The sequence below is a fragment of the Nymphaea colorata genome, chromosome 9, assembly GCF_008831285.2.
Source record: "Nymphaea colorata isolate Beijing-Zhang1983 chromosome 9, ASM883128v2, whole genome shotgun sequence".
Classification (NCBI taxonomy): Eukaryota; Viridiplantae; Streptophyta; class Magnoliopsida; order Nymphaeales; family Nymphaeaceae; genus Nymphaea; species Nymphaea colorata.
Genome location: NC_045146.1, coordinates 1,582,918 through 1,592,809, shown reverse-complemented (window position 1 = coordinate 1,592,809; position 9,892 = coordinate 1,582,918). Strand labels below are relative to the sequence as shown.

Sequence of the window (9,892 nt, the reverse complement as noted above, 5' to 3'; positions counted from 1 at the left end):
GAATCGAATCAGCGTTACCCTTCTCATCCGTTGCACTGTTGGACCAGCTCATCATCACCCCCTTGGCAGTTGTTTGATACTTTATTGAAAAAGTTGAGGACTTATTAGTTGTCAAGTACCAATTTGTTACAGGCTTACTTGTTGAGAGTCCTTTTGTAATTGTTTCTCTTTTATTTCTGCAGGTTTTTCATGAGCCAACACAACGTGAAGAAGACGGTGGACTTTGCAAAATAACATTGTTGAGATCTCATTTTGGATCCAAGGGGAAAGCAGCAAATGGTTGGGCCACTTGGCTGATAGGCGGCCTCAGGTTCAAACAGGGGCGGAGGGAAAGGGGAGCCGTAAGGGCTTGGCCAAACTTTAAAATTTATATGTAAATTTAAAAAATTTTAGTTTAATATGTATATATATATATATAAATATAATTTAAAGAAATTTATTTCAGTCCCTGTTAAAATTTTGAAACTATAGTTTGACCCCTACGACAAAATAAAGTCCTGGCTTCGCCCGTAGGTTCAAATATTAACAGTGCCAGCCCTTCATGTATAGTTGGATTTCTATGGTGCTATTTTTGTACTGCAAATACTTTCATGGGCACCTGGATTTTTTTAGTGGTTGACTGCAATCTTTGCGAGATTTGAGACAAAATAATGCAAAAAAGGTAAGTCTACAAAATTTTGAAGGCTTTCCCTTTAGGTGGCAGGAATGTATAAAAATGTTGGGATTGAGTCAAATGCAGCTGCTTTTTCTGAATTCGACTTTAGAGTATGTATGATTAGGTTTAAATTCAAGACTTTTTTTTTTTCAAACCAAGCTGTTATATGGTTGGCATTTATGGAGAGTTGAAATGAGCCGACTGTTAGATCGTCCCCATGGTTAAAAATTTTTAGTAGATTTTAATTATTTAACCACATGACAACATTATGCAGCCAACTAATTTCAATTTCTCATACGTGCAAATATGCATTTGGATGTTTAGTGCATTTATTTTAAATCATGTGTTTTCTAATTCTCATCGATTTGAAGCATATCTGGATTGCAAGCAGTAGCAGACATCACTTTCGAATTGAAGAAAATAATCTTAAGTTCACTTAGATCACAAAGTAGTCTTATATTTTGGAGGAAGAGGAGAGGGGCTTCAGCCTTTTCAGGGTATCATTATTTCATTTTAACTTGTATCTCTTTTCATTCTTATCCAGGTGTACCTGATTCAAAATGGGGTCAATAATAGGCCGAGTTTGCAAAATATAGTACATAAAACATAGTACAATTATCTTTTTCTTTAGATAGTTGCTGTTTACCGTTGATTTGCAGGACTCATGAGCACTAATGCAACCAAAAATTTTGGCTGATGGAGGCACTAGTTAAACAACCATTAAACAACCAAATATATGAAATTATTAACATAAAATAAGTAAAGTTTGTGAGGCTGGTGTGGGCAACTGCCCACACTAGCCACCATGTGGCTCCACCACTATTCATGAGTTGCCAACCCATCGTAGTAATGTTTTAAGAATTGGCATCACAGCATTATCAAGTTGCTCATCGACAGTGGCGGAGCCAGTACAGTCCAACCTCTGGATCCGGGTAGGGCCAAATTGAATTTAAATATAAAAAATACATAGAGTGATTAAAAAATAATATTTTTTTCAATGTAAAAGTTTTTTTTTTCATTGATCAGGGTGGAGCCATGGCCTAGGCGGCCCCCCCTCCCTCCGCCCTTGCTCATCGATGCCTATCCTGTTGCTTTCAGTGCAACTCTGCTGGAGAGAGGGTCCCTTCCTTTTTTATTAACAAAAAGTAATGGAACAGAAGAACTTTAGCAGCTAAAACATTAGGAACAAAAACAGATCCTGAAGTGCAATAGCTATCGAGTAAAAAATAGTTACATTATGTAACAATTGAAAGACAACAAGATTAGCATTTAGCACTGTCGTTGGATAGTCTTTAGCATGAGTGGAGCCAAGGTAGGGCCTGCACGGACCCTGGCCCCACCTCGGCTTTTTTTTTCTCTTAAATTTATACATGTAAATTTTAAAAAATTTCACTTGTTTTATATAAAATTTTTTTAAAAAATATATTTCGGCCCTAGTCAAACTTTAAAATTTTTATTTCAGTGTAACTCCTAAAAAATTTCTGGCTCCACCCCTGGTGTTTAGCATATTGCAATGCCAATATGGTGGCCCCAAAACCATGACAATGTCTTCGCTTGCATGTCTAGACAAAAATAACAAATCCAGGCAATGTACATTGAATTGAATATTCTCCTGACAAGGACTCAATTCTCCAGAAAAATTCCTTCTATAGACTTGAGAATAAAAGCAGTCTTTTGACGACCATCAACATTGTAACAGAGTGCTTGAATTATCAAAACATCAATTCTAGGGTTCTAGCTTGAGACCCCAAGTCAGCCAAATATTAATATAAGTTTTATGCAACCCATTTAGTATTTAAGATAATGTCCTTAAGGTCACGCCATACAAGCAAGCTAATATTAACGGCAGGGTGTAAAATATTTCCATGCAGAAAAGATCATTTCTAAATTTTCATAAATTATATATGGCAGCTGGGAAAATCATTTTCCAAGCCCTCAGAAGCCATTTATAGTTAAATCTTCTTATGCACCACCATTTCCAAAAGCTTTCCACAGTCCCTGCCTAGGCTATGTGTGGGCAATTGTCTACACAGGCACAGGAAACACTTTTTTATTTTTATATTGATATTTCTAAGCAATTTTTATCATTTACATATTTGTGTCTTTTAAAGTTTTAAATGTTACAACTTTTAAAACCAGAAAGGGCCCTACTCATTCAAATATGGATGCGGCCTTGTGTCGGCTTCTTAAAAAGCGTTGTATGCACATGTATATATCTATTATTAAAAACATGCCCATAGAGAAGGTTGGCACAATGGTCAGTCCAAGAGCTCATGCTAGAGTCTATGTTTTGAACTTCTACAGCATCAAGCCACAAGCATGTGTGATGCAAAAAAAAAAATACTGATGATATACAAGTTAAAGTATAGTTGAAAAAGTTCACTGAAATCTACAACGGTAAGATAGGTAGGAGAATCTGGAATGGTAGGAATGGTAAGATAAAGTAGGAAAAGAAAGGGGAATCTTAAGCTTACTCAGGTGGTAGGATGAGCAGGAGGAAGGGATGGGACTAATGTTTCTCTCACCCGAAAAAGAAAGTCATGCCGGTAAAAATGTGTTAACTGTCAACAACTTCGGCATCTTCTCTTTCTCACAGTCGACCCCTCCTTTTGGTTTTCACAGTAACTGTCTCCTTCTTCCGAGATGACTGAAAAGGATTGATTCTCTCCCTCTCTAAAAAGGACAAAGAAGGTATCTCCAAGTTATTTGGACCAGAATGCCTTGTCTTTCCACGTACCGTACGAGAAATTTTCACCAACCACAACTCGCGCTTTCACCTTCCTCCCAATTTCCAGGTGGACCAACCCGCCACCACCCACCTTCAGAAATCCTGTATGTACCTTCACATTCATCAAAGGCTACTACTGACCAAAGCAGATCAACAATCCGCACTCCCCAACACTGCCTCTTCCTTCCTCCTCCTTCCGTTTCCCTGAAGAAGGAGGAGGAGGAAGAAGAAGAAGATAAAAAAAAGAAAGAAAGAAAGAAAAGCCAACCTACCTCGCCTCCCAACTCCCTTTCATGGCGACCAATCTCGCCTCTATCCATCTTGTTTTTACAAACATACCGCCCACCCAGTCCTCCCATTCTTCTCCCTCTGCATTCTTCACCCCTCTCCGCTCCTCCCCTCGCAGACCCCAATGCGTCCTTAGATCAAGTCGATGCACCAAATTCGCCGTAGCCTTCGCGGGAGGCGGTGGGGGCACTGTCTCTGGTGGTGGTGGATATGGTGGTCAGGGGGGTGGCGGTGAAGGCGGCCATGGTGGTAGTGGTGGTGGCGATGGTGCGAACGAGAAAAACAGGGAGGAGGCTCTGCTGGCGTTAGGAACGCTGGGAAGATCTCTCGAGAGCCTTCCCTCCGATTTGGCAGCGGCGATCCAGGAGGGGAGGATCCCCGGCGAGATCGTCTACCGGTTTTCCGAGCTCGAGCGCTCGGCGGTATTGCGGTGGCTGCTCCAGTTCGGCGGCTTCAAGGAAAGGCTTTTGGCCGACGATCTCTTCCTTGCGAAGGTTGCCATGGAATGCGGCGTCGGAATCTTCACTAAGGTGATGAATTGAGCTCTACATCTTCTTGGTGCTTCATTCATCTTATCTATTGGTGGATAATGATTCATTGTGATTCTGTCTGTCTTTTTTGCTGTTCGTACTTTAAGTGCGTAGAAATAGAACCTTGAATTTACTTTTTAGGTGTTTGGTATTATCCCCTGTGCTTTCTCCTCTCAAGAATTTTCCTTGTCATCAGTGTATGCGAAATTTTGCTTTATCTGGAGATGCTTGAGTTGTGCTTTTTAGTGTTGGAGTGATCTTTTGTTCCATTTAAGACTGGGATGTGGATTCGAAGAGATTTTGGTCTCCTAGATCTTCTGAACTGCCCATGAACGTTTTCTCTGTTTTTCTCTATTTATTTCATCTCAAAAAATAGTACCCGGATGAGTTGTTTCCTTGTTGAGAAGTGCCGTTTCTATGGCTGTTGGTGAAGACCAAATATCTATGGCTTTTCTTTTACACATCTTGGGAAAAGAAATTTCATGTTTTAGTTTCTTTGAAATATATCATGGCAAGTTCTGCAGAAAGGTGGTAGTTTGCCTTTTGATGCCCAACCTTAATGAAGGCGTATTCTTTCCCTTCAGTATCTTGCTGCACTACATTTCACCATATGCTAGCTGGATTGCGGATGTGAACATATCAGAATGAAAGTTTTCCTGTTAAGTCCAGGTTCTAGCAGCTTGCCATGAAGAAGTTGAATTTCACTGAGTGTGTAAATTAGAAAAAAGCCTGTCGGGTGTATTCCCACAAGGCTTCTCGTTATCCCACAAACCGCCTTCACCAACCGCTGATCTTTAGTGATCCTTATACTCTTTTATTTTCATTACTACTTGTACTGTTTTTACTATTATTGTTTCTGTCGTCATTGTTGTTGTTATTTTAATGATAAGATGAACTGGTACATATTCAGATTGTTGAAGTTGGTGGTTTGACATTGTCGATTAGTTTTTTTTCATTATTTTAACATGCACAAGAGTTTCTTCTGCATCTGGATGAGTTTACTTAAGGGCATCAGATGCAGCATGTGTATCTGAATAACTAAGGGAACTACACGAAGGAATAATTTTGCATGTGTAGAGGCTGTGACAGCAGAGGGACTGTGAGATTTTAGCTGCAACCCATTTTAGGCATCTGACTTGTGTGTAACAATGTATTTTTTTTCTTCTTAACGGACCTTCTCAAATATCAAGCAGTTGACTTTCATCAGCACTGCCGACTGGTCACCACCTTGAGATTATGAGGGAGAATTTAGTTATCAATGCGAAATGGTTTGGTGGCTCCTCTTTGCTGGAGATATGTCATAAGAAATTGTCCCCATGTTTTGAAATGATTTACTTTTTTATTGGTTGACAATTTCAGCATTCTGTAGTACAATAACCATTAGCCATGTTATTGGCCATGTGCTTTCTGCTGAGAGCTTGAGATGCAATAATTTTTTAAGCAAACCAGTTTTCTAGAATCCAATTTCATGGTCTTCATAGTTCTATAGTACATAAGTAGCCTATGCTTATGATGGACTACTGTTGCACATCTTATTGTTTCAATGTATTGTACTTGCTTTGTGCACATTATACATATTATGTTTCGGATTTGACACAAGTTGTTGCAAAAAGTTGTTGTATTGACGAACTGATATTCTTTATTTAGTTAATATGGTTTTCTTTGTTTAACCTTTTAGTAATTATCTTGCAGACTGCTGCAGAGTATGAACGTCGCAGGGAAAAGTTTGTCAAGGAGCTTGATTTTGTCTTAGCAGATGTGGTATGGTTTACATGCATGACTGTTCTAAAATTCCATCTACTTATGTGATAATAGTCTTGCATATTCATGATTTGATGAGATTATTTCGTGAAGTGCTATTTTTTTTTTCCTGTTATAAACACTAACATGCTTCTGTTTTCATTTTTCAGGTAATGGCAATTATCGCAGATTTTATGCTTGTCTGGCTACCAGCACCAACTGTTTCTCTGAAGCCACCTCTAGCACTTAGTGCTGGGCCTATTGCAAAGTTTTTCCATACCTGCCCTGATAATGCTTTTCAGGTGAGTGGACAGTTGAGCCCTCTCCCAACGGCACTTCTGCTTCCTTATAGTTGCGTGGGAGACAGCATTGAATGCGTATGATGATTGACAATATGAGTTGGCTGGTGAAATTTGGTTTCAGGTTGCTTTGGCTGGAACATCATACTCATTCTTGCAGAGAGTGGGAGCAATATTGGTAATCTTGCAGAAGCAATTTTTTAGTTACTAAGATCCATCCTTTTGTTTTTATTTCAAACTAACATTTATGCTTCTATTTTGCAGCGTAATGGCTTAAAACTTTTTGCTGTCGGGACAAGTGCATCCTTGGTATGTAATCCTTTTTATAATATGAACAAGTATTTAGATGACTAAACAAACCTTCTATATTATCTTATGGCCAGATTAATGGATTTCTGTGAAGTAGACAAATTTGTGTACCGCTTGCACTAGAACAGTAGCATACTAGCATGTATGATAAGGGAACCAACTTCTTTTGTTCCATAAAATGGTCCATCTCTAAATTACATTTAGACCTATAATGCCTCTTCTATGCCAATATGAGTCCAATGATTCATCACAAATAGTGGTGTTTTTTCTTTATTTTTCTTGGGTTTTGCAGGTTTACATAGCTCATACTGGTCAGGCGGCCTCTCCCATAATAATGAATCAGCTTTACAAGTCTAATCTTTTTATATTTGAGAACATAAAAACATGCAAATATTAGAAAAATTATTTCCAATCATGTCTTTCTATTTTGAGGCCTAGCATTCAGCTCAGAATAGCCAGGTTCAGGCTTAATTTTTAATCACAGTACTGCCATGTTTGAGGCAAGAAATTGGTGATGTGTTCAACATGCCAAGTCATCATACTTATCGTGCAAAATGTTGCTTAACCGAGGACTAAGTCAGCTCATGCCTAATATTATTAAACCCCAAAAGTTTTTCTTTGCAAGCCAGATCTGAGGTAGACTTCTTCGTTTATGACATATTTGGCTGGACCATGCACATCAGATATTTGCCATCCCAACTGTCTAGCTTGTGCCTTTGCGATCATGCGAGTGCAACTTTTTCATACCTTGTGTATGTTCCAGGAAATATTAAACACAAGCTGACAATATGAGTTTTCTGTGTGTTAGTGCAACCTTTCTTCTTCTTTGACAACCATCTTCTGTTATTTAAGCGATGCTCCTAGCTTTATCCTTATGCTAAATATGCTACTGATTGCTCTTTTGAAACTTTGTTCCTATGTAAACAGATCAGGTACTTGGTTTCCTTATTATTTTGTATCGTTACTATTTATGTCTCTTCTCATGACTTTGATCCTCGATATTCTTAATTTATCTTTCATCTTTCAACATATGTGTGCTGCCTGAGGGGTGTATACTTCTAGTATCTCTTAAATAGGCCGGAGAATTTATGTCCACTATATCCTAGATTTTATTTTATGTACCTGACTGAAGTTCTTTTAGGCGGTGCATATTCTTGTTTGTTCTTTCATGCTTTGTGATGTTCTAATGAACTGAAGCTTCCATTATTTAGAAACTGTAGATCAACGCGGTTCTACTCTGATTGCTCCTTATTACTCTTTTCAGATCGGAACAGGTGTTACAAATGGTTTAATCAATGCCAGGAAGGCATTTGACAAAAATTTTGCTGGTGAAGCAGAGGATGTACCAATAATATCAACTAGCGTAGCCTATGGTGTCTATATGGCAGTTTCTAGCAATTTGCGGTACTAATTGTGTCGTGATCTATTGCATGTTTTTGCTCTCATATTTCCTCCATCATGTTTGTGTTAATGATTATGCAACCTTTCTGCTTATTGTTCTCTGTCAAAAAGATTATTCTTTTGCTTTATTGCAACTGAAGTAACAGAGCTAACATCCTTCTATTTTGACACCAATTTAGCAGCCTTGTATGTTTAGCAATTGGAAACGATTTCTCTGCACCAGCTGTCAAAAACAATATCTCTCTAGTCTGTCCTTGCAATATCTTTTACATCTACTTATTGAGTCCATACCTTGCATATCCAACAGGTACCAGATATTGGCTGGTGTTATTGAGCAGCGGATTTTGGAACCTTTGCTTCACGAACAGAAGCTTATCCTGAGTGCATTATGTTTTGCTGTTCGAACAGGAAACACATTCCTGGGATCATTGATGTGAGACATATCATGAACTTCCTGAGAATTCTTACCAACAAGTTGGTTGAACTTTTGAAACTTACACGAAATTTGTTATGATTTAACAGGTGGGTAGATTATGCTCGGTGGATTGGTATTCAGAAAATCAGAGAATAGTGGCTTGCCTGAATTTGAAGGCGAGTGAAGATGATATCTTATAGTAGGCTCACTGCTTCAGTTCTGAGCCCAGCCATGTTTTTCACAAGGGCTAGTGTTATATTGCCCGGAAGATTTTCCAGCGTGCAGAGAAGATGCATGTATTGCACATGCTCTGGTGCTTTCACCTCTAATTCCACAGTCAATAAAGGGACTCATTGGAGTTTGCATTCTTTTTTTTTTATATATATAAACATTGCTTAGGACTTGTTCGTTGTGCAACACATTTCTTTCAAAATTGAGCTAATGCTCTTGATTATGCGTCTCTCTCTCTCTCTCTCACACACACACACATCTCTAAAAGCATCAGTAAAGATTAGTTGTTCTCTTAAAGTGTGTCTGAATTGTGTGAAAGTGGTCTAAGATATATTTAAACTCTCTTAAGTGCATCTAAATCTGGGCCAACGGATTAGGATACGTTAAGAGGATTTGAATTTGATTCGGGTCTCCCCATGTAATGCTTTTTATGGTGATAATCAAAACTATGGTCGTACTTCTGTTTACATTACTTACTTAAAACTCTCACAACCAAGCCATTGTTTAGATTAATTTATGTCATTATGGTTGGACCTGGGACACCTAGATGCATTAATTCACAATGGATCCGGAACATCCAAAAGGTCAAAACATGCCAAATGGACCCGTCCTTTCGATGTTCCTTGAAATAGGGTGAGCGGCAGATCTACTTTTTCAGATCGATACTGCGGTGAAGGTTTTGAATGGGGTGAAAGAACCATGAGCCGTTTAGGCTTGGGCATTGCGGGAAAAGTTACTCGAACTTGACTCGTTTAACAATTTGATCTTTAACTCGAACTTGACTCGTTTAACAATTTGATCTGCCCGAGCTTAACTCTTTTAATAAATGAGTCGAGCTTGAGTGGAGTTTATATGGGACGGTTCAAGTCGAGCGACGCTTGTTCGGCCTAGTTGTTACTTGTTAGGCGTGGATTCATGGGCCTCAATCAGATCCAAGCATTTCGGATCATGGATGGATCAGTTTTTATGAAGCTAGTTTGAATGTGGATCTACCTCTAGGTTGGTGGTGCTGGATCTGAATCCAAATCCAACTGTAACTGCTAGACAGGAAAACCGTATCACTATGCTATATAAGATCAGAACCTTTGTCGGTTATACTGGTTAAGTGGTATTACCTGGTAAAAATCCAAATCTAAACCAGACCAGAGAATGCGCATCGTTGAATTGGTTTAGCACTGGACCTGCTGAATCCAGTGGATCCAATCCGAATTCATCCGAAGAGGGCAACTCTTGTTTCCCGCCAAACTGTTCTTCTCCCTCTCCTTGACCGACAGCAAGTTTCTGCTGTCCTTCATT

General features: G+C 38.9%; 1 protein-coding gene across 1 annotated transcript; it reads left to right on the top strand.

The window, feature by feature from the left end:
* The first annotated feature begins 3,452 nt into the window (after positions 1–3,452).
* Positions 3,453–8,819, top strand: LOC116260076 (protein RETICULATA-RELATED 4, chloroplastic-like). The gene is made up of 8 exons (XM_031638160.2): positions 3,453–4,201; positions 5,894–5,962; positions 6,112–6,243; positions 6,365–6,418; positions 6,505–6,549; positions 7,814–7,953; positions 8,258–8,383; positions 8,473–8,819. Exons 1-8 carry the CDS (start codon positions 3,677–3,679, stop codon positions 8,519–8,521), a joined length of 1,140 nt encoding a protein of 379 aa, XP_031494020.1. The 5' UTR covers positions 3,453–3,676; the 3' UTR covers positions 8,522–8,819.
* The last annotated feature ends 1,073 nt before the right edge of the window (positions 8,820–9,892 follow it).